General features: G+C 39.4%; 1 protein-coding gene across 1 annotated transcript in view; it reads left to right on the forward strand.

Moving 5' to 3' along the window:
- Positions 1-26,618, forward strand: part of LOC122798476 — an 820,137-nt gene that overhangs the window by 132,734 nt on the left and 660,785 nt on the right. Inside the window, exon 3 of the mRNA XM_044067429.1 lies at positions 16,481-16,662. Within this exon, the coding sequence (XP_043923364.1) occupies positions 16,481-16,662 (182 nt within the window). The remainder of the gene's footprint in view (positions 1-16,480; positions 16,663-26,618) is intronic.

Genomic DNA, 26,618 nt, shown 5'->3' on the forward strand with positions numbered 1-26,618 from the left:
CATAATAGCAAAGTTCTGCATGTTCAGGCAAAGCTGATATTGCTGCACATAACCTGTGTGAGTAGACATTCATTACATTCCTGTCTTAGGTGTAATGTAAGACTTAGTCATTACCATCACTCAGTAAAAGTAGCATAACATTTATAATACTGAGTCCTTCCTCTCACTTAAATTTTTTTATTACTTGTGTAGAATTTATCTCACTGGACCACCCCTCTGATTAGAATCAGACTCATAAGTGACAAAGGTAGAAATATTGTCCAAACTATATGGTTGATAGATTATTGGTGTAATGAAGGTTGAGTGTAGCAGGACTATCATTTCCTTGGATCTGGATGCCACACCTTTACTCATAATGTGTGCCACATAAAGGATTACCTCACCGATGTGCACACATGACAGTGAAAGTTCAGGCTACTATAATCAGAAACCCAACAATATGAATATCCAGGTACAAGAAAATATGCAAAATCCACAATTGTACCAAATCAGGATGAATTGATAATCAGTTATGTAACCAAAGGATTAAACTCATGTGCAGATAAAACATGATGTAAACTAGCAGTGTCATTGGGTAATAAATAAGAATGTCATATTACAGATACTAACAAAATTTTACCATTGTAGTCTGCTAACCTGTATTGCTATTTTTAATGATCTCCTGCACCTCTGGCTATTGAATAAGTGCAGTAACTGCTCTAGATGCCGGTAAGCTATAGTCCAGCCTTTTTAGATAGTGTGAAACAATCTACCCATTTTAAAGTGAGTGATTGCACCATCCACAAACAAGTTCTGTATAAATAAAGTGGTCACTAAGGGAGTTACTGTTAGTCACAGTGCAAAAAAATGTCCTTTTTGAAACTGGAGGCACAACAGTGTGAGTTTATAGGTATGAAGTAAAACACAAAAGCAGACCGATAACATTGCAAAATGAGACTCAAAAAACATCAGTATTCATTATTGTACATAACATGTGTAGAGTGAAGTTTTCACTGAGCACTTGAATAATCAAAAAATTGAATTGCCTTTCATGGAGGAAAGCACAAGCTAGCATTAAAAAATGCAACTTGAAAGACAGAAGCAATTCTTAAAAATGACATTACACCAGAATTTAGAAATATTCTGAATATGCATATGTTTACCACATATATTGAGGCACAACTGCAGAATAACATTTACAAATGGAATTCTGCAATGGCATACAAAAGGGTCCTTATAATGGTTAGCCTGAAAATGGCATAACAAAATTCTAGATTTTTACAAAGATTTAATCAGTCAGTAGACATTTAGAGAAGAAATATTTTACACAAGGACATAGTAAGAAATATATAATTCTCATATATAAATTACTAAACAAAGTCAAATAAAAAAAACTGCAAATGCCTATTTTATAAGTGCAGTGAAGCAACTGCAATGTTTATGGTAAGGCATGTGGGGTGACATGGTATTGATAGTACAACATGGCCAGGGATTGTAAGGTGCTTACATTTATTCACCATCTTGAAGAAATAATGCTGCAAACCCAAAATGTTTAAATGTACCTTAGTTTCTGCCAAAATCAGCTTCTCCAGACTGTCACATGAATCTTGGTTATCTGTAGGCAAGCCAAGATTTCCAGAGCCTATAGTGGAAAAGGGATTACCAATTGTCAGAAAAATATGTATTAATTTGTGTATGCTTAATGCTAATTAGAAGCTAAATAAGTTAACACGTTTTTCATTCTATTTTATATGCACTGTTTTATATATAAATTGAGTTTCATATGAGACTGAAAAGATGCTTTTTGAAACTGCATTGTGCTTTCTGAAACTTGCAAGATGCCCTCTGACCTAGTAATTGCTAGCACAGCAATATTTGTGTTTATGCCTTTTGCTAATGTACTTGAGAAGCAGGTGCTTATCTGCTAGGTCAGGAGAGAATGAATGAACAATGCTATATCCTGTAAATGTAATGATTCTAAACAATCAGCTCTGTTCGAAGTATGAGAACATGTACAGCTGCAGTAGCTTAGAGATAATGTAGACAAAGGATTATTAGAGAAATGAACTGCTAGCTTTGTGCTTGAATTAACCATAGTACCTTGAATGGTAACATTGCATGTATCTAACCGGTGGTAACCAAGGACACGTTGTTTTCCTTAGGAAGTTTCTCACAAAAATTGATAAATCAGCAGAAATTCATGAGACTAATTGTTAATGAATGATGATGAAAAGACTTGTGATTTGTTACATCAGCTTGGTAGGCAATGTCTTATTAGAAAGTGTATAAAAATGAAAGTATTTCCTGTTTCTACTTAGACAAACTCTGTTTTAGCACGTTTTTGTCTCCTTGCTGCAGGATTAAAGTGCCTTAACCTGAACCTACCATGTTTTGATAATTTTTAAAGTATATTTTTCCTTTGACAGTTTGGTCCTTCAGACCGGAAAGTACCTTTCATTCTAGACCTAGGTCAGAATTGGGCCCGGTGGCATGTACCCATATGGAGAAGCAGCCACATCGGCTCTTCTGTTTTGAAAGACCTCCAACTGAATTGTTGTTCGAAAGAGGCCAGCCACTGTTTCTGATCTGGGATTGGAGGACGAGTCAGCGATCCGGTGGATCAACTCACGGAGGGTCAGGTAAGGAGGAATTTACCTTTTTTCTGTTTTAGATCAGGGACTAGGTACAGAACTGTTTTGTCAGGGAGATTTGCATGTGCAGATCAGGGACAAAAAGATCACTGTCTTGTCATAGATCAGGGAAACAGAATAGGTAGACAGTTATTCTAGATAAACTGTGAAAAGGTGTAAAATCGTGGTACCACATGATAAGAAGGGTTACATAACGACTTACAGCTTAGCTAAGGCAACATGGGAAATCATTGCACGAAAAGTTCCCAAGATCCGCCCCTAACCGAAGACGCAAAATATATGCAATGACAGCATGCTGATAATGTTAAGTACTATTCAAAATGGGTTGACAAATACAAATTTGATGGTAATTTAGATAAATCTTCACTTATTAAACTTGTCAGACAACTTAAAACAGACGCGAAAGGTCAGCTAAAAAAGCAACGGCAATTAGGAGTCCCTCAGGCACACAGGTGGCTTGAGGAAGCAAATCGTAGGGAACAAAAGATTAAAAATTCAAAAGCAATGTTTTTAGACAAAGAAGATAATAACTTGGTAATAGCAACAGCCCCTCCCCCCTCCGCTTCCCTTACCAGAATATGAAGCGAGTGGACAAGCTGATCCACCTCCGCTATACCCAGCTGTTCCTGCAAAATCAAAACCGTTTGTCAGGGATCCTATCGAGACTAGGTCTCGAACACGTAACTTGAGAGGAGATATTGAATTATATGAAATGAATAGAAATTCACAAGCCATGAGTGAGGAAGAAATATGTCCACTCATAGAAGTACCAAATAAACAGGCAGGACAGGCAGGACAGGATCCGACTCTTCTAGTATATAGACTGTGGACACCGGAAGATATCCAGAAAGCCACAGAGGGAATTCCCCATCTGAAAGTTAATTTTAGAAAATTCTTAGAAGACTTACAGGGCATGAGGTTAAGTTACCATTTGAATGGAGAAGAAGTAGAAAAAGTAGTTAGACAAATTGTAGGTCCAGACTGGCACATGATCAGTGGCAACTGGAATCCCTGTGACGCAGAGCTCAGACCACTCCCACATAGTAATGCAGAACTGGACAACAGAGTGAAAGGTCTGACAGACCAAATCTCTGAAAAATGGAAGCCTAGGGCTGATTGGACTTGCATTAATCAGTGTATACAACAAGAAGGTGAAACTGTTGATAGATATTATGCTAAATTATTAGAATGTTTTAATAACCATTGTGGAATGCAAGTACCTGAAGATCAAACACATGATTCACCATATGAGCAACAGCTAAAGAATGCATTCTTAAAAGGCAGTATTACTCCCATTAGCAGCTTTATTACAAAGCACATGGTAGATCATCGTACAAGTAGATTACAGTGATTACTTGAATATGCTAGACATGCCGAAAGGCATTTTAATAGCAAAAAGAAAAAGAAAGCTCAAGTATTTGCAGTAGAAGATGGGTCAGAAGTCTTTGTAGTACAACTGGGAAGAAGGGTAAGAAAAATGCCCAGGGAAACAAACAATCTGATAAACGACCAGAAGATTTTGAAGAAAGAAAGAAAAGGGGTGAATGTTTTAAATGCGGGAAAAAGGGACATTTGGCAAGGGATTGCAGGCAAAATAAGAAAGTAACTATGGAAGATAAGGAGGGTGAGGAATGACTACATGATAGTCAGGAATCATTGGATGAGAATAAACAGGAAAAGACAAACGTAAATGTGGTAGCAAGGGTAGAGGATGTGACAGAAGGGATAGAGGATGTACATGAATTCATAGATGATGAAGAAAATGAAATTTTGGACTTAGCATTATTGAGCCTAGAGCAGTACTTAGCAGACACAAAACCGGAAGTTGTAGAGGGAAGGGAAGTCAAATTTTTGTGTGACTCAGGGGCTTCACGGACCCTGATACATCCTTCCAAACTACCAGAAGATTCAGAATCACCAGATTACATTCTAGTGAAATCAGCTAATGGACAGCTGTATCGGGAGCCACTCTCTCATGACATAGCAATAACTGACCCCGTTTCAGGAATGACCCAGAAAAGTAAAATTGTTGTTTCTGCAAAATGCCCAGTAAATCTCTTGGGCAGAGACTTGATGCAGATATTTGGCATAGCCGTAGTTCCAACCATGCAGGGTATGGAAGCACAGCGACAAATGGATACTTTTTTAGTGTGACCGGAGGGTGAGACATATTATTGGTACAGCCAGGACTTAGTTACGACTGGTCCAGGGGCAGTAACCGAAGAACTGATGAACGTAGCCATCAGCAAATTCCCCTCCATTGACACTGACAAACAGCATTTGTTGCATTGTACTCTATATTACTGTAATAGACCAGGACCTGATAAAGAATATGAGCAAGAGTTGTTTAAAAACCATGCTAATAGGCTAGTATTACGAAACCTGCACTGGGACACAGAAGGAAACAGTGTAATAAGATGTTCATTGCCCCAGGAATTTTTAGCACTTTACAAATCTAATCGATTGCCACATGTAAGCTTAACTAAAAATAGAAATTTGAAGTGGGCAGACCTAGGAGGAAAAGTCACAAGGAGGGAAAAACAGACAGAGTTAGAACTCTCTGAACAAGGAGTACAGAAGCAGAAATTGAATTGGATAACACAGACACACCCAGCTGTGCACTCACAGGCAAGTGAGGATAGCTGAGTATTACTCTTACTGGAGGAAGAGGAAAAAGCCTTGCGAGACATACCAGAGACTCTCTGGTCAACAGGGAAATCAGATGTAGGACTTATTCGTACAGCAGGACCGGTTACTATTACGCCAAAATCAGCATTTAGACCTCAGAAAAGACAGTATCCCTTGAGAAAGGATGCAGAGATTGGATCAAACCTATAATAGCAGCCTTACTTAAGGAAGGAGTCTTAACAGAATCTCCCAATTCACCATGTAATACACCCTTATTTCCTGTTAGGAAAGCAAACAGGGAATGGCGTATGGTCCAAGATTTACAAGCTGTGAATGATGCAGTTATACCTAGGGCACCAACGGTGCCAGATCCAAACACCTTGTTGAGTGATTTAAAACCTCAACAGAAGTACTTTTCTGTGGTAGATATTAGCAATGCATTTTTCTTGATACCGATACACCCAGACAGCCAACATTGGTTTGCATTTACATTTCAGGGGAAACGGTATACATATACGAGATTACCACAGGGATATTGTGAAAGTCCAACGATATTTGCACAAGAAATGGCAAGTAACCTGGCGGAATTTATCCCACCGAAAGGTAGTCAGATTTTACTTTACGTAGATGACATTCTGCTGGCAGCCCCCACCCAGCCAGAATGCAGAGAAGATACCATAGCATTATTACAATTTTTAGCTACTCAAGGACACAAGGTAAACAAGAACAAACTGCAACTTTGGAGAAAACAGGTTAAATACCTGGGATATGTAATATCCAAAGAGGGCAGAATATCAGATGAAGACAGAAAAACGGCAATATTACAAGCACCTAGACCAACTATCAAGAAGGAAATGTTGTCCTTCCTGGGAACTACTAACTTTTGTCGGAGTTGGATACCAAACTATGCTTTGGAATCTGCTCCGCTGACTAATTTGATATTCAAAAAGCCGATGGCAGCACAGGATTTATTACAGTGGGCACCAGAAGCAGAATCAGCTTTCTGCAAACTGAAACAACTGATAGCATCTTCCTTAGTTTTAGGATTACCAAACTAACATAAGCGATTTTTCCAAACTGTAGTAGACTGTAAGCAAGGATATATGACATCAGTGTTAACACAACAGCATGGGGACAAACAACGCCCCATAGCTTACTATTCATCACAGCTAGACCCAGTGGTGTGATCCTTGCCCCACTGTGTACAAGCAGTAGTTGCAGCTGCAATGGCAGTGCAGGCTTCAGCCTCAGTAGTATTGTTCCACCCTTTCACATTGAGAGTGCCTCATGCAGTTGCGATTATTTTACTGCAAGAAAAAGTAGCATATCTTTCTCCTGCTAGACATCTTTCCTGTATGACTATACTGTTGAAACAACCTCATATGACAATTGAACGATGTACAACTTTGAATACGTCAACCTTGCTCCCAACCCCTGCAGATGGCAAACCACACTGCTGCCTGCAGGAGATTGAGCAAAATACACTACCTAGAAAAGATCTTATAGTGTTCCCTTGGATGATGCCGAGGTGACATACTATGTGGACGGCTCGTGCAGGAGGGGTCCTACAGGACAGAACCTAGTGGCGTATGCAGTAGTTTCTGATACCGAGATTTTAGAAACAAAGTCTTTACCACACAACTTATCTGTACAAGCAGCAGAATTGATTGCCTTAATGAGGGCATGTGCCTTAGCAAAAGGCAAGAAAGTGAATATTTTTACTGACAGCCAGTATGCTTTTTCTACTGTACATGTTTTTGCACAACAGTGGAAAAATAGAGGAATGATAACATCTACTGGTAAACCAATTAACCATGTGCAATTTATTTTAGATTTGTTAGACTCTATTCAGTTACCTCAGAAAGTAGCTATTTGCAAATGCGTAGCTCATACCAAGCAACAGGATAGAATTTCAAAAGGTAATGCGAGGGCTGATACAGCTGCAAAACAGGCAGCTTCAGCTTCAGAAGTTTTTCTTTTGAGTGAAGAATTACAACCTTCTGAGATTTTAGATTTAGAAATGTTAAAAACAATGCAGACACTTACTACAAATGTAGAAAAACAAAAATGGATAAAACGAGGAGCAATCCTTGAGAAGGGACTGTACATTTCCAAAGAAAAGAAACCAATTTTACCATCTAACTTGTTTAGATATGCAGCTTTGTTGAGCCATGGGCAGAGCCATGTCTCAACAGGGGGGATGGTACAGTTAGTGAATCGAGTATTTACGACATATGGATTTACTAATTACGCAAAAAGTTTTTGTGCAGCATTGTAACAAGCATCATGCACAAGGGGCATTGAAACCTAAGCAAGGGAGTTTCCCTACACCACCGTATCCATTTCATACTATTTGTATGGATTTTATAGAACTGAACAAATGTGAAAATAAGAAGTACTGCCTTGTCATTATAGATATGTTTTCCAAATGGGTGGAAGCTTTTCCAACTAAAAATCCAGATGCAGCTACTGTTGCAAATGTCCTTGTTAAAGAAATTATACCTAGATTTGGCATACCGGAAAAGATTTATAGTGATAATGGCACACATTTTGAAAACCAAACAATACAACAACTTAGTCGCTATTTCGGGATATCATTGAAAAACCACTGTGCATACCACCCCCAATCTGCAGGATTAGTAGAGAGGCATAATGGGGTGTTGAAGAGTAAACCTAGGAAATTGATTAGTGAGACACAAATGAACTGGGTGCACTGTTTACCTCTGGCACTGTTAAGCATGAGAACTGTTCCAAATGCAAAAGGATTGACTCCTTTTGAAGTTTTGTTTGGGAGGGCATATTATACACCTCAATGGAAACCTCTCATGTCTGCAGAGCAGGAGGCAGACAGTTCACTTGCAGAGTATATGAGGCAATTTTTGAATAACAAACTTTTATAGTTAAAGTCTGTTTCAGATAAAGAGCAAACGAAATCAGAAGCAGCAGTAGCCCCAGGCACCTGGGTCTGGGTGAAGATAGTGAAGAGAAAAAATTGGAGTTCTCCAAAGTGGGAAGGGCCGTACCAGGTACTACTGTCGACACCCACTGCAGTCAAGATCACGGAGCGAGCATCCTGGATTCATTTGACACACTGTAAACTGGTTAAGAACTTTGAACTGGACAAAAACCTTGTTACTGTTGTACAACGAGAACAAAATGACCAGGTATATTGCGAATAGAGACACTGAACAAAAAACTTGCATGATTATTTTGATAGCTATGCTAATAACATTGTTCTTTTTGTTGTGGCCTTTCCTTTCTCCTGCCACAAAAGTTGAACTGATTAAGCGTGATGAACCAAACATAGACTGGCACCCGAACTTTAACACTTATCAGGCAATTACACGTGTGTATGCTGAGACTTTTAATGTTTCGAACTTCTGGATCTGCACAGCCATACCAACAGCATACGGGGGGGTTATTAATGACTGCTATCCCCCTAGGGGTCAATGAGACCTGGGAGAATCTGGTTTTTGACACAGTATCTATTAAAGCATATGATAAGGTAGCACTGTATTTGCCTGTGACACAAAAAGGAATTGTATGTTTTTACAAGAATGACACAATACAAGTGGGTTGGAGCAAGTGTAATGTGACTGTACAATATAAATGTTATACCAAAGCAAACAATCTGGGTGGAACTTGTAGTTCAGATTATGACTCATTTCTTAAATCCATGCATAAGACTCTTGATCAAGTGCAACATAATCCTGTACTTTTTAAACAGTTATCTGTAATAGATAGGAAAATGTTTCATGCAGGGCAGTCATTTCATAACAAAGTAACTACTAAAGTAGAGGATTGTTATTTTGTGTGTGGTAAAAAAGCATATAAATGGTTACCTGAGAATTGGTCCGGCAGTTGTTTTTTGGGGTACCTGGTCCCGGCCATACGACACACTGCAGTCTTGCCTCAGGGAAATATTCAAAATACCCGAGATGTGACCAAGAAAACTGTTAAGAAGCCTGAAAATCCAATGGGACAGATCAAGGTGGGCTGGAAAGACCATCATACTGTGGGTACCAAACATACGCACATGGACTTGAGTAATGCTGTTATATCGTGGGCAGGCATATTACCTGCATATGGCACAGTTAAATCGATTTGGGAGCTGCGAAAACTGTCTAAACTTCTTGAAGTGATGAGTAATGCAACTTTCTCTGCTCTTGAACTGATAACTGATGAACTGAATGCTATGAGAACTGTAGTGCTCCAGAACCGAATGGCTCTTGACTTCACCCTAGCAGCGAGGGGTGGAACGTGTGCTTTAATCAAAGAAGAATGCTGTGCATTTATACCAGATCATCAGAATGAGATTAATGACCACCTTGAGGTGATTCAGCAAGTGTCGGCCATGACTAAACCAGGCCCAAACCCTCTGACAGACTTTTTCCAGAATTTGTTCGGGGGGGTGGGGTTCCATCCTAATGAACATCTTGATTGCCATTGGTGTGGGACTACTCCTGATAGGAGTTTGTGTTTGTTGTGGAATCCCCTGCATGAAGAAATTAATCAAAGAATTTACAGATATATCAGTTTCTGAGACTATGTATCAGAGTACTGAATTTGAAGAGCTGCTAGAATGTGAAACACTTTCATAAAGTTTAAACTGAATGACTTTCTTAACTGCAAATCCTGAATGGAAGAGGTTAGGAAAAGAAGCAAACTGTTATTCTTTTTGAAAATGGAATTAAAAAGTATTAACAGGGGGAAATGTCAGAAAAATATGTATTCATTTGTGTATGCTTAATGCTAATTAGAAGCTAAATAAGTTAACACATTTTTCATTCTATTTTATATGCACTGTTTTATATATAAATTGAGTTTCATATGAGACTGAAAAGATGCTTTTTGAAACTGCAGTGTGCTTTCTGAAACTTGCAAGATGCCCTTTGACCTAGTAATTGCTAGCACAGCAATATTCGTGATTATGCCTTTTGCTAATGTAGAAGCAGGTGCTTATCTGCTAGGTCAGGAGAGAATGAATGAACAATGCTATATCCTGTAAATGTAACAATTCTAAACAATCAGCTCTGTTAGAAGTATGAGGACATGTACAGCTGCAGTAGCTTAGAGATAATGTAGACAAAGGATTATTAGAGAAATGAACTGCTAGATTTGTGCTTGAATTAACCATAGTACCTTGAATGGTGGTAACCAAGGCCACGTTGTTTTCCTTAGGAAGTTTCTCACAAAAATTGATAAATCAGCAGAAATTCATGAGACTAATTGTTAATAAATGATGATGAAAAGACTTGTGATTTGTTACGTCAGCTTGGTAGGCAATGTCTTATTAGAAAGTGTATAAAAATGAAAGTATTTCCTGTTTCTAGTTAAACTCTGTATTAGCACGTTTTTGTCTCCTTGCTGCAAGATTAAAGTGCCTTAACCTGAACCTACCGTGTTTTGATCATTTTTAAAGTATATTTTTCCTTTGACACCAATCTTCATGTGTTTCTCTCCCATCAACTTTTCCATATAACTAGTAAAGCTTCCACTCACATTAGTATTCGAATGTCCATTGGCAGAAGAGACACCCTGAGCAACATAATTATCCAAGGTTGTTTGGGTTCTCTGAGAAGAAGTCTGCATCACTGTTGAATCTTCCCTTAAGACACTTGGAAAATTGCAGGATGGATCCGTGGCCATGGTACACCCAAAAAATGTATTCAACAACTTGAAGAAAGGCAGCAAATAAAGAATCCATAACTGGCCACAATACAAACGCAGATTTATTAAAGAACCCTAGTGCCTCGGCTCTCAGCCTTCCAGGAGTAATACAAATACATAACACTTCACAAGCCTTTTTTATAACACCATTCATTAATTAATTATTCAATTATATAATAATTTTCTAATTAATCTCTAAATTTAAACCTACAGGTACAATAGTATTAAATTTTAAAATAGATTCCTTATAAAGAAGCTTATCCTTAATATCACATACTTCACCAATTTTCATAAAAACTTGTTCTAAAACAGAGACTGCCAACACAGAATAATCACCATTATGTACTGTTTTAAAATTCATAGCAATATAACTTTCAGTTTTGCTGTTTTATATCTCTTATATCTTCCTGTGTTTTTATTTTCAATTTTCGTACAGGGACATTTAAGAACATACACTACCCCTTCACTATTGCAGAAAAAACTGCCAGCAGGTAAAAACTTGGTACCATTATTTTCCTTAAACTTGTAACAATAAAGGAACATATAGAACAACCACCACAAGGGTATGTGCCCTTCAGGACAGGAGTTACATAAAAAGTCTCATTAGGCATAAAAAATAACTGGAAACTGAAAAAATGTTCTAAACTTTTTCCATTTTTATAGGAAATAGAAGGACCCTTTGTTATTATTTTCTCTAACTCCACATCCTGAAGTAGAAATGTGAGTTTATAGGTATGAAGTAAAAGACAAAAGGAGACCGACCTGATAACATTGCATAATCAGACTCTAAAAATATCAGTATTCATTATTGTACATAACATGTGTAGAGTGAATTTTTTCACTAAGCACTTGAATAATCAAAAATTTTAACTGCCTTTCATGGAGGAAAGCACAAGCTAGCAGTTAAAAAATGCAACCTGAAAGACAGAAGCAATCCTTAAAAATGACATTACACCAGAATTTAGAAATATTCTGAATATGCATATGTTTACCACAGATATTGTGGCAGCTGGATTAAGCAGATCCTGGACACCAACAAGAGTGGCAACTCAAGGTAGTGGCAGTCCAGAACCTAGTCCAAATGTGGGGAATGCCTCAAATAGATCTGTTTACCTACTTTCAAATCAGACAGCTGGAGAAATTCTGTTCCAGATATTCATGCAGCCATGCTTGAAGGACAGATGCATTTGTGTTCACTTGGACAGGAAGGTCCTGTATTTGTTTCTACCCTTTCCCCTGATTCAAGTGGTACTTCTAAAAGTTCAAAGATAAATTCCAAAGATCATTTGTGGTGACCCCCCCCCCATTAGCCCAAACAACCTTAGTACTTCCTGTTAATAGTACTGGCCAAGGGCAATTACCACAGGCTTCCTCACATGATGGATCTGCTCACACAGTCTCAGGGGTGACTGGTGCATCCTAAATTGGTGAAACTTCAATTAACAGCCTGAGTAATTCATTCTTGACTCCATTTATGCACTTTTTTCATGAGGATGTGCAGCAGGTAATGAATGAAGCCAGAAAACCTGCTACTAGACAATATTAAGTTTACAAATGGATGAGGTTTTCTAAGTTGTGCCTAAATGGAAGTAGAGGGTCCAATGAGGTTAGTATCTCTCTGGTAATGAAAATATTTGTGTCAGCTGATTCCAGATGGCTTACTGCAGACTTCCATTGAGGTGCATTTAGGGCCATCTCTGCTTGTCAGGCAATGGATCCTTCACTTTCTCCTTCTCTTTTGGGAAAACGGTTCATAAAAGGAGTATTGCACAAGAGATCCCCTTGTAAGCAAATTCTTCCTTTGTGGGACCTAAATTATGCTCTTGAAAAATTGACCTTACCTCCCTTTGAACTGGCAGCTCAAGCTATTCTCAAGTCCTTAATGTGGAAAACTATTTTGCTTATTGCTCTGGCATTTGTAAGACAAATTATTTCTGAGCTGCAAACTCTCATGGTTGGAGAATCTTATTTGATTTTTCAAAAGGATAGCATTGCGTTACACACTAATCCTTTTTACATGCCAAAAGTGGTTTCAGAATTCACCATCAATCAGTCTGTTAATCTCCCTGTATTCTTTCCAGAACCTAACAATAACGGAAAGAGGATGCTTCAAACTTTGAATTTGTATAGACAGGTCAGGTATTACCCTGAAAGAACAAAGCCCTTTAGGAAGTCTGAAAGGCCTTTTTTTTTGGGGGGGGGGGGGTTCAAAGAAAGACCAACCACATTGGTTGTCCTCTGATATTGCTTTTGTTGCGCCCACCATGGAAAGGTAAATCCAAACAAGGTAAAGGCATATTCCACTAGGACATTTTTCTCTTAAGTGGCATACTGGAAAGAAGTGAACTCTAGAAGTTTTGTATAGGTAGCAACTTGGTCATCTGTCCATACCTTCATAAAGCACTACAAACTGGATGTTTTTTTTAGATCCAGAAAAGGCTTCATAAGGACCATGCTCAAGGGACTCCTGGACCCTTATCTTTCCTCCTACCAGGATGGACAAACTTTGGGAATTTACTTGTATGTAAGTAAGGCAGTGTTCTTGTTGAATATAGTACAGTTGCTTAAGTTCCATTTATCTGTAACAGCAGATGTTCATACAGCACCCTGCCTTACTGGAATCACCCTCTCTTTTTTTGACAGTATATAGTAGTTCAGAAGACTTTTTTGGTGTGTGTGTGTGCATGTCTACACGTGCGTATGTTTCCATCAACTCTATCTGTTAGATCCTAGAAGACTGAAACGGCCCTCTCTGTGAATGTGAAGTTCCATCCTGGTTTGCCAGGTGATTGGTTCTTCACCCTCACAAATAGGCAGTGGGAGGAGTTCTGAGCTTTGACAGACTGCCAGTAGGAGAGAGACTAGCAGCATATAACTACCTATATAAAACAACAAAAGGCCTGTATATCCAAATTTTTTATTGAAGAAACTCTAGCTCATCGGCAAACAACTGCCATCAAAGACTATAAACCAAGAAATCACACACCTTATTTTTCATTAATAAAACACACCCAACTAATTAAACAAACTAAATTAAATTATACTAAATTAAAAATTTCCAATTGCACTCAACATTCAAGCCTTGGGGGTGGGGGGGGGCTCAATGTTCTACACCTCAAAAGAAAAACATTTTCTTTATAAAGTAACTTTCTTTTTATATCCAAACTTTCATCATGTAAAATAATTTGCTCTAAAATAGCACATCTTAAAGTTTCAGGATTACTGCCATGACGCAATTTAAAATGCATAGCCAATGGACTTGTAACTTTTTTATTCCTAATGTCCTTGACATGTTCCTGCAATCTGACCTTAAAAAGTCTCTTGCTCTCTCCTTTATAGAACAGACTGCAGGTACACCTCAGGGCATAAATAATACCTTCCGTGCTCTGGCAATATTTTCCACTTGGTTGAAAAAAGTTCCATTAATCTTATCAAAACTTCTAACAACATATTTACAACTGGAACATCCCTCACACTGAGATGTATCCCTTAATATAGGTCGCCTATATAAGCAGTTCAGTGGTCTCATAAATTTACTATGTACAATAATATCTTTAATGCTCCTATTTTTCTACATGAAATCATAGGAGTTGTACACAAACTTTTATTAAATTCCTTGAATTTGAGTAAATAGTTCCAGAAATATTTAATAATAACAACATGATCACTAAAAACATCATAAATAACAACTATGTATATATATATATATATATATATATATATGTATATGGGTCTAGGACACATGCTCGACTAGCATATGTCCGAATCACAAAACATCTAACAAACATACACGAAAGCGCTTAACATTGAAAAGCGCTTCCGTGAATGTGTAGTTCAAAAAAAAAAAATCTACATTTCTGCAGGGGGGGCTTCGCCCCCCTGCACCCTCCTTACTTTATTATTCTCACTCCAAGATCGCACTACAGTGGGGAAAAGGGAATTTTCCCTTACTGGCACTGTAGTCTGAGCTACGAAACAGGCACTCATACATGGAAGCGCTTGTCGATGTTAAGCGCTTTCGTGTATGTGTGTTCGATGTTTTGTGATTTGGACATATGCTTGTCGAGCATGTGTCCAGATCCCATATATATATATATATATATATATATATATATATATATATATATATATATATATTTGTACGGTCATTCTTCCTTCCTCCTTCCCCCTTTTGTTGAGTGTATATAGTGTGTGTGTATACACATGTATATGGAGTTTGGCTTGGAATAGTAGTTGTTTACAAAGCTAGTATTTCCATCTAGTCTATCTGTCGGACCCTAGAAAACTGAAACAATCCACTCTGTGAATGTGAGGGGCTATCCTGGTTTGCCAGGTGATTGGTTCTTCACCCTCACAAATAGGCAGTGGGAGGAGATCTGAACTTTGACAGACTGCCAGAATGACAGAGGGTACCAGCGCACTACTATCTATATGCCAGAAAGTCAGTGTGTGTTCTACGAACAGTTATTGTTACAGGTAAGTGGAACTTGCACTACTGTACTTTATGCAAATTTGTGGTGGTGCTGCGGTAGCGTTGTCGCCTCACAGTAAGATGTTGTCCTGTTCGATTCTCAGCTAGAGCGTCTTCTGTGTGGAGACATGCATGAATGGGCATTTGGGTTATCTGCCAAGGGAAATGAATACTGAACAGCTTTCAAAAGCCCAGGTTACCCTCTCTCTCTTCCCATGAAAGCTGATCCACAGAAAGCGTTGTAGTGTTGTGGTAGTCAGCTGTCGCCTTCTGTGTGGAGACATGCATGAATGGGGCCAAGGAAATGAATACTGAACAGCTTTCAAAAGCTGATCCACAGAAAGACGTTGTCCTGTTCGATTCTCAGCTAGAGCGTCTTCTGTGTGGAGACATGCATGAATGGGCGTACCTTCTTTGAAGGTTGTGCGTCAGAGCTGGCAACTCGGCACGTAAAAATCTGCTGCCAATCATTAGCGGACCGGAGTTCCACTGTGGCGACCCCTAACAGGGAAAAGCCGAAAGACACACACACACTAACAAAAAAGACTTGTCCAGCTCAACCTATACTATATAAAAATAAATCTATGACATTGCCAGCTGAGATGATCATTATTTTTAATTATTTTCCTGTATATATTCCAAACATGATATGAGGGAGTCTTTGAACTTTGAGCATAAATCTATCTCTTGTCCTGCCTTTAGCCCTGATTCATGAAGAAAGCACTAGTAGAAGGAGTTATTTCTAATTTTCTAATTTGTTCTATGAGGAACTGTTTGGTTGAAGTACTAGTTACTCTTTTGGTTGCTTTTTAAAGAAGGCTTTTGTTCCGGTAGAGTGGAAACGAGTGATGGTGGTACCTATTTATAAAGGTGTATTAACTACATTTATTGACATTACCAAAATATTTCATATAAATTAGCAATTTCATGAGAGACAAGTAAATGCCTAGCAAAGATAGCCAAATATTTTAAGTATTCCTTAAAATTAATATGTTTGTTCATAATTAAAACGCTTTACTGTTTAAAATGTGTTTATGTTTATTTGCATAGCTTCATCTAATTTGAAATTGCATCTTTTCAGATCATTCCAGTTACTCACCCAGCATCTTCTATTATGGGGCCATTCTATTCAAATCTTAAGTATTGCAGTGTGAATACAGCACTGGATCCCCATGTGGCAACAACGGCACCATGTCATTTTCATCATACATGTCCCTTAATGAAATGTGGTGCTTGGACTACTTCCCTGCATATGCCTGCAAGGTAAAAGCTATTCTACTGTATTTTTTCTAAATAATATAACCTTCTTATATTGCATTATATGTTCAAAATATCCATATTTGATCCAGTGACTCATTTTCAAATTTATATATTGAGAATGACAGTAAAATGTTTAAAGTTGCCCTTTATAAGTAAAAAAAAAAGGCCACAGCAGAACTGGAAGACAACACAAACACATACAAAATATATTTTTAGGCGGACTAGATGTGTTGGTGTTAGACTTTGCCTGGCTAAAAGAGAGGCAGGAATATAATGGACACAAAAGGTCAACAAGAGAGGACGAGATAAAGGAATGTTGAAAGCAAAACAACAAGAATGAACTGCAAAAAGGTGAATACATTGTTACAGATGCCAAAACAGTAACTTAATATCAAGCTTAAAATGTTGAAGGCTAGGATAATGGTAACCGCCTATTGTGGACATTAATAGGTAATAAGCACATATGGTGCAGTCAACTAGAATTTATTTGACTGACAAAAAGGAGAGCTGTGGAGATTTCCATGAATTAAAACTATTAGTGGTACAGATGTCATGGAGGTGCAGTGGTTAGCGTTGTCGCCTCACAGCAAGAGGTTCTCCCTTTCAATTCTCGGCTGGAGCGCCTTCTGGTTGGAGTCTGCATGTCCTCCCCGCGATCGAGTGATGTTTAAAGACATGCAGATAGGTGCGTGCATAAATGGGTGTGTCTTCTTTGAAGGTTGGGCATCAGGCTGGCAGCTTGGCACCATAAAAATCCACAGCCAGTCATTAGCAGGACAGATTTCCGCTGTGGCAACCCCTAACCAGGAAAAGCCGAAAAAAGACAGTGGTACAGAACACAATTCTGTGCTAGGAATGCTTCTTTTTTTTCACTGTCAGTGTCACACATACCAATGGACTTAAACAGTGTGTGCAATTTGATAGATGATACAAACAATACTGCATTTGTCTCAGACTGGCAAGGGTTAAACTGCAATAGAATCTAACAATGCTTGCAAGATGGATGCAAGGTTAGCACCTGAAGTTTGACACAAAGGTTTAAAAAAGTTTGAACACTGGCTAGAGTTGTCCTAAGACAAGGTAAGGACTAAGGAATTACCCTCTAGGGTTACTAAAACAGAGAAAGAGATGAAGGTTTGTTCATCCCTGTACTACATCATAAATTCGTGATTCTCCTTGGAGGTTTCAACTACCCCTCCATAAAGTGGGAGATTATACATCTACAAACATGTATACCCAGACATTTTGGACTTCATCAATAAAAATTCCCTGGACCAATTAGTCTACCTTCTCACCTTCTCATTGCCAGAAATGTCCTAACAACAAAACACTTCTCTGAGCAACAGTATCTATAATATTAGTTTTAAGGTTTACTCCAGAGTTTGTAAGATGCCTGAAGTGGTGAAAATTACTTCATTCAGATACAGTACTTTTAGTCTGGGACTCATGCTGGGAAAACAAGAGCAGTTAAACTTGAAGTTTTTTTCTGCTGTTTTAAGGAGATATTTTAACTTCTTGCTCAGTGGTGCAGCAATTTTGTTAATCATAATTTAAATGAGAGAGGTTTGAAAATTTTCATTACGTCTGCCCTAAGATTGATATATTATTAGATAAAGCTATATTTTTATTACATTTAGGATCTAAATATATTTTCATATGCAATACTTTATATCCTAATGGTTTAAATAATGATTTGCAGTACAAATATTAAGTAGAATTTATGATGTCATTTAATTGTCTCATTTGATTGGTTAGTGAAGGTGTTGGATGTATTTCTTTATTTCCTTTTGTACTGAATTTAAATTTTAAAGGCATTATGATGATGTGCTAGTTGATGTAATGAAATAAGCCTGCTTTTAATTTATGCTTACTCCTTTTGTATGCTTTTTAATATTTCTAGATGGTTGTCTCTTGCTATTTCCTTTTGCCATTATCACAACAGCAAGCTATTTCCTGACAAGGTTAGGGTCCATAGCACTAGGGCGCTGGCTTTTTTGGTGGCATTCTAGAAACGAGTAAACTCTAAAAGTATTCTAGGGGCAAAAAGCTTGGTCTTCTCTACACACCTTTACATAGCATTTCAAACTGGATTCCTGTTCCATGTCTAGAACAGGCTTTGCTAAAATATTCTCCAGGGGCTCCTGGAATCTTAATTTCTTCCTCCTCTCCTTTTTTTCAAAGTTATGATGGTCTCCCAAAATAGCTTAAGCTACTGCAACAGTTTTATAATGTCAAACATAGTACAATTTGTAAGTAAACTTACTATCACTGGAATATTGTAATAGATCATTGTTGCAGTAGCCATCCCCTCCCACCAGCCCACCTTCTGTAGCTGCTATTTTTATTGCCAAGGTGTGGTTGCCCATACTGTTGTATAGTTGCTCTTATTTTACATTTCTTAGCATTTGTTTCCCTTTCAAGTGTATTCCCTTCCTTCTTGGGGAAAGAAACTAACTCTTTTCATGTGGAGCACGTGGCAGCTAGAACACATAGAAGGTGCCCTTAAGCTTTGAAAAGCTGGCTGGTTGGTCATATCCTTGTCTAGATATAACCCAAATAGCTTAGGCTACTGCATAAGTGATCTATTAGAACATATCTTGTTGTGGTATATTTACTTACTTGACTGTACTTTCTAGTTGATGCCTGGGAGAGCCCAGATGTGGTGGCTGCACTTCTAAAATACCCATGCAAAATCCATCTCACAAGAACTATCTCAGCTGGTCAGAGAACTCACTGATGGATTTAATCATGGTTGCTGTTGCATGTAAGAAGGCTTCAGAGCCCCACTTCGATGTGTTTATCCACCAAACAAGGAGTCCCATTCCTTGAACAGATTAGGGAGGTGAGTGTGTACGTGTTCTACCTTATCCCTGAAGGTACTAACTACCTTATGCTTATGCAACAAATCCACACAGACTTGCTAGATGAACTGGCCAAAACCTTGAGAAGTCAATGATTGTATAAGGTTATTAAGGCCAAGCTACCACCCCAACTGGAAGCTTCTAGCTGTATTGCAAATTAGACCATCCAAAAAAAGAATCAGGGGCCCAGGCTCATTCTCAGTTTGAACAATATAAAACAATATAATTTCTAGCACACCTTTCAGATGTTGCATAGTGCAGCCCTTCCTTCTATATCTGATTGAAATTGACTGGATGTGCTCTCTGGGTCTTTGGCATGCATATGTGCATGCCAAAAAGTAGTCCAGCAGCATTTTTCGCTTCTGCATAGGAGGCACTCATGTTTACTTCAGATTGCTGTCATTCAGTCTCACCACAGTGTTTGGATTTTCACCAAGTACATGTTTGCAGTTGCAGCAGGTCTGTGACTCTAGTATTCTAGGGTCTTTCTGTAGCTGGAAGACTAGCTCCTAGCAGTTCCATTCATGGAGAGTACGCTTGCCCACACGGATTTCCTTCTTATTCTCTTTTTAGTCTTCAGTCATAATACTCACTCTTGCAAAGTCTCACATGGTGCTTTTTCAGTTTATAACATTTATTGGTTGCACACTGAATATCCTGACTTGCCATGCATATCATTCAATGGAAAATATTATTTTTAATAAAATGTTACTGTCCTACAGGTAATCTTCACTAAACTGGCCTGATCCACTGTTTGTTTTTAAGCACTAGAACTGATGGCTTCCACAATATGTATGGTTCCTTACACCAGACTGATCATAAAGGTTCTTAAGTGGTCTCTCAAAGTACAAGGGCGTTAGCATTTAGAATCTTTTAGTGCTCCAATAAGGATTTTTCAAACTGCAGGGGCCATCTTCATAGTCATAATTTTTTGGCTTTTCCCGTTAGGGGTCGCCACAGCGGATCATCTCTTTCCATTTCTTCCTATCCTCTGCATCTTGCTCTGTCACACCAACCGCCTGCATGTCCTCTCTCACCATGTCCATAAACCTTATCTTAGGCCTTCCTCTTTTCCTCTTACCTGGCAGCTCCATCCTTAGCATCTTTTTCCCAATATACCCATCATCCCTCCTCAGCACATGTCCAGAACAACGCAATCTTGTCTCTCTTGCTTTGTCTCCAAACTGTCCAACATGAGCTGACCCTCTAATATACTGATTCCTAATCCTATCCATCCTAGTCACACTGAGTGCAAATCTTAACATCTTTAACTCTGCCACATCCAGCTCTGACTCCTGCCTTTTTGTCAATGCCACTGTCTCCAACCCATATAACATAGCTGGTCTAACTACTGTCTTGTAGACCTTCCCTTTCACTCTTACTGGTACCCGTCTGTCACAAATCACTCCTGACACTCTTCTCCACCCATTCCACCCTGCCTGTACTCTCTTCTTTACCTCTCTTCCACATTCACCATTAATCTGAACTGTTGATCCCAAGTACTTAAACTCATCCACCTTTACCAGCTCTACTCCCTGCATCCTCACCATTCCTCTACCCTCCCTCTCATTTACACACATATATTCTGTCATAGCCCTGCTGACCTTCATTCCTCTGCTCTCTAGAGCATATCTCCACCTCTCCAGAGTTTCCTCAACCTAATTCCTACTCTCACTACAGATCACAATATCATCTGCAAACATCATAGTACACGGGGCCTCCTGTCTGATCTCATCTGTCAACCTGTCCATCACCACTGCAAATAAGAAAGGACTCAGAGCTGATCCTTGATGTAATCCCACCTCCACCTTAAATGGATCTGTCACTCCCACTGCAGTCCTCACCACTGTCACACTACCCTTGTACATATCCTGTACCACTCTTACATACTTCTCTGCCACTCCCGACTTCCTCATACAATACCAAAACTCTTCTCTAGGCACCCTGTCATATGCTTTCTCCAAGTATACAAAGACACAATGCAACTCCTTCTGATCTTCTCTGTATTTCTCCAATAACACTCTCAGAGCAAACATCACATCTGTACTGTTCTTTCCTGGCATGAAACCATACTGCTGATCACTAATCATCACCTCCCTTCTTAACCTAGCTTCTACTACTCTCTCCCATAACGTCAAGCTGTGACTGATCAATTTTATCCCTCTGTAGTTACTGCAACTCTGCACATCACCCTTATTCTTAAAGATAGGTACCAAAACACTTTTTCTGCACTCCTCAGGCATCCTCTGACTTTCCAAAATTTCATTAAACAATCTAGTTAAAAATTCCACTGCCATTTCTCCTAAGCACCTCCATGCTTCCATTGGAATGTCATCTGGGCCAACAGCCTTTCCATTCTTCATCCTCTTCATAGCTGTCCTTACTTTCTCCTTGCTAATCTGTTTCACTTCCTGATTCACTATCCCCACATCATCTAACCTTCTCTCTCTCTCATTCTCTTCATTCATCAGCCTCTCAAAATACTCTTTCCATCTACTCAACACACTCTCCTCTCTTGTGAGTACCTTTCCCTCACTATCCTTTATCACCCTTACTTGCTGCACATCTTTCCCAGCTCTGTCCCTCTGTCTAGCCAATTGGTACAGGTCCTTTTCCTCCCTCTTTAGTGTCCAATCTCTCATACAACTCTCCATACCCTTTTCCTTAGCTTTCACCACCTCTCTCTTTGCCATGCACCTCATCTCCTTATACTCATGTCTACTTTCGTCATCTCTTTGACAATCCCACTTCTTCTTCACCAGCCTCTTCCTCTGTATACTCTCCTGTACTTCCTCATTCCACCACCAGGTCTCCTTGTCCTCCTTCCTCTGTCCAGATGTCACACCAAGCACCTTTCTAGCAGTCTCCCTTACTAGTTCTGCTGTAGTTACCCAGCTATTCGGTAACTCTCCACTGCCTCCCAGTGCCTGTCTTAACTCTTCCCTAAACTCCACTTCACAATCACCCTTTTTTAACTTCCACCATTTAGTCCTTGGCACTGCTTTCACACTCCTCCTCCTCCTCTTCTTGATCACCAACGTCATCCTACAGACCACCATTCTATGCTGCTTAACTACACTTTCCCCGCCACCACTTTACAGTCTCCAATCTCCTTCAGACTGGCCCTCCTACATTGGATATAATCCACCTGTGTGCATCTTCCTCCACTCTTGTACGTCACACTATGCTCCTCCCTCTTCTTAAAATACGTATTCACCACACTATGCTCCTCCCTCTTCTTAAAGTACTTATTCAACACATCCATGTCCATCCTTTTCGCAAAATACACAATCATCTGACCTTCTGCATTCCTCTCCTTAACACCATATCTACCCATCACTTCCTCATCCCCTCTGTTCACTTCACCAGCATGCCCATTAAAGTCTGCTCCAATCACTAGTCTCTCACCCTTGGGTACACTCACCACAACTTCATCCAACTCGCTCCAAAATTTCTCTTTCTCATCCATCGCACACCCAACTTGTGGAGCATATGCACTAACAACATTCATCATTACATCATCAATTTCGAGCTTCATAAACATCACTCTGTCAGACACTCTCTTCACGTCTAAAACACTCTTGGCATATTGTTCCTTTAGTATAACCCCTACCCCATTTCTCCTGCTATCCACACCATGATAGAACAATCTGAACCTGTTTCCTAAACACCTGGCCTTACTTCCCTTCCATCTGGTCTCTTGCACGGACAATATATCATCCTTCCTTCTCTCCATCATATCAGCTAGCTCTCTTCCTATACCAGTCATACTGCCAACATTCAAAGTTCCTACCCTCACTGCTACACTCCTAACCTTCCCCCTCTCTTCCTGCCTTTGGGCATGCCTTTGCCCTCCTCTTCTCCTTCAGCCAACAGTAGCCCAAATTCCGCCAGCACCCTGTTGGCTAACAGTACTGGTAGCAGTTGTTGCTAACCCGGGCCTTGACCGATCCAGTATGGAAATATGAAATTTTTGCGCCATAAGTTATGTGGCAGAATTTTTACGCCGGATGCCCTTCCTGACGCAACCCTCCCCATTTATCCAGGCTTGGGACCGGCACAAAGAAATGCACTGGCTTGTGCATCCCCAGTGGCTGGGTTAAGGGCCATCTTCATAGTGAATTCATGAATCCAACTGGTCTCTAGATAGGCACTTTCAGGCCTGCCCCTAAGTGACAGTAACCGTGGATGTGCTCTCATCTGGGGTGAGAGAGGCACTGTTTTCAGTAGATCATCCAAGACACTTAGTCTAAGAGCCCTGCGCATCAGTTTATTTAAGATGAGAGACATCCTTCTCTTCTTCTAGATGTTTTGCAGCAACCTAACTATAGGTTTGATTGCCATCCACTCTGACAATATGATATTAGTTTGATAAGCAAATGAACAAGGGGATCCAATTCTACATTCTTTGTTGGGAGATAATAAGAGTTTTGGAATGGACTCTCACCTCTAGCCAACTTCTTGTCATTACCCATTGTGAAGACTGGTAGAGAAATGTGAAGGCTGCCAGCCTAGCCAGATAGAATTGTGCAGATAATTCTATTACTTGTAAATATGAATGTAAACTACAGGCTTGTTGTCTTAAATGTAAAGAAATAGTGTTACATGTGGAACTGGAAATAAATGTGGCAACAGTGCTCTCTAATGACCCAGTAAAGGCATGTGGTGATCCTTTGAAGTGGACAGTGGTGCCGAAAAGTCTAGATGAAGAAATTCTTTTTATTGTTTTAACTAAGAGTTAAATTGCTAGATTTAAAAATGCACATGTATTTTTATTGCTCTGTTCCTGACCAGCTATAAGATAACAAAAGGGAGATGTTAAGAATATAAATGTAGTTAATGTGTAGCCTGGGAACACCAGAAAAGTATAAAAGATGGTGTAATGTTTATCAGAACTGCAATAGAAATTTAAACAGAGAGAATCTGAAGGCATGAAGCATTTTTGACTTCACTACCCACCTCACAGCACTCTGCTCTGCTCTATAAGTAAGTTATTTTAGAAGTGTGTTTTATTTTAGGAATAACTAGAAATTAGAAAGATTAGATTGTTTTTCTGTGATGTCAGAACTGTACTACTGATTTATTTTAAGTATTTCTGTGTGATCTCTGAACTTTTGACTAGCACTGTATAGTAGAAAGTATTGTCTTGTGGTTTTAATTATTTATTATTTATAACCCTTTAACTGTGGCTGGTTTTGTGCAGAGATAGTTAAAGCTCTAGAGTACGTTGCATATCTATAGAGTTTACTGTCCAGGTCACTCCAAATAAGCTTTGACTGTTTAGTCACATCTACCAATTGGATAATAATATTGCACAGTAATAATTGGACACCCTTTTAAGGGCCTTTGAGTAGCTGATAATTATTACTGGGTGGTGGCAGCTGGTACTACCATATAGTCTAGGTAAAAGGGGCACAGCTGGAGAACCTATGCCAGCCTTCCCCAGAAGTGTCTGTGTGGTTGTGTAAACTCTTATCTCAAAGTGTGTGTGTGTGTGTGTGTGTGTCAGCTACTTGGGCAGGGACATGAAGCACCGGTTGTACAGAGAGGGTGCTGGAGATTTTAGCTTGCCCACTAGGCTGAGATCTAGACCCTATAGCTGTGCCAGTGGGGAGTCTTATTGGAGACCTGGGGAGCAAGGGAACAACCAGGCCTGGGCTGACTGTGATCTCTGTGTGCTCTTAAGGGAAATTACACTTTACTGCATGCAGTTGTTATCCTTTCCTCATATATGAGACACCCTCTCTAGTGTTAGTGGTGAGGATTGAGGCTCCTTGATTGCTGGGCCAGGACACGGGCGTCACACCCATATTTCAGGTCAGGACAATTCTGTTGCAGATAGGGTCAACCATTTTCTTATGATACCACATGAGCGGTTACTCCATCTGTTGACAGGTCACACTTTGTTCTCTCATGGGAGGAAACCTTGTTTTGTTTCCCTGTCTAACTACAAATACAGTAGTTATTTTTTTCTAATTCCTCCCTTGGGAGGCTCTCCCAGTGATTGACACATCCAAAAGCGCCCCCAGGACTTCTTTACACATTCTCACATTTTCTTTATCCCAAAATTCCTCAAGAAGGACAAAATGAGGGACTTCCAAGATGTCTACACACTGATCAACAGCTTAATTTCAACTCTCCCAGTGTGAAAAAAGAAACTGAGAGATAGGGGCTGGTAACTCTGCCACTTTTAGTAAAATTCAGATCTGATGTTGTTAATCTTCATTCATTCCTTACTGATGGGGATGGAACCGAGCCAGCCATATATCAAGCTCATGTCAGCCAAAACCTCTCGAGCCAAGGTCCTACCCAGAATGCTCTGCTCCCTGTTACCTCAGATCTCATTTGTCGCATTGCTGTACAGCCATGTCAAGCCAGTCTCTCTCAGCTAAGTGAATAATTTTTTGAAAGTTTATATATTGTTTCTACTTTAAAGTTTTTCAATCAGTTACTTGTATCATTCTCCAACCCTTTCATATCCTTAAGACTCTCTCCCTTTAGTCTATTTCCCTTTATTACCCTTTTCTTACCTTTGAGGTAATTCTTCATTACCATTGTTGGTAATCCTTCTTTCCTTTTCTCTCCTCTTACCCTTTTGGGTAGCCTTTCTTCTTCTTCTTGATACTGTCATTCTTCTCCACATCATTATGTTGGATCAAAAAGTAGTGTTGGTTTTAAACAGTGTAAGGATTGAGGCCGTAAATTACCACTTTCTGATGGCCATGACTTGTGTCTATTGTTTGAATGTCTCCCACATTACTGTGGATTCCCTGTGTGGGATTTGTAGAAATTTTTCAGCCAGGACTATTAATGAGAGAAAGAACAAGTTAATCCTGAAAGGTCTTCTCAAGTCTCCTTTCTGTGAGGCTATCTCTGGGTCGGAGGACTCACCCTCTCCTGCTAAACCCCGTAAGAGGTGTTTTTCCTCTTCTTCATCGAGGTTGTTCACTTCATCTCCCTCTGGAGATCACAGGGAATTGACTCATAAGAAAGTGAAAATTACTACTTTGGAGCTGCCACCTGTGACCCTCTTGGCTCCAGGCATGGCACCACCCCAGTTGATTCCTGCTCCAGCCATGTCCTCCTTAATGACACTGG

Source organism: Protopterus annectens, chromosome 3.part1 (assembly GCF_019279795.1).
Source record: "Protopterus annectens isolate FY-2018-M chromosome 3.part1, PAN1.0, whole genome shotgun sequence".
In the NCBI taxonomy this organism is placed as follows: domain Eukaryota; kingdom Metazoa; phylum Chordata; order Ceratodontiformes; family Protopteridae; genus Protopterus; species Protopterus annectens.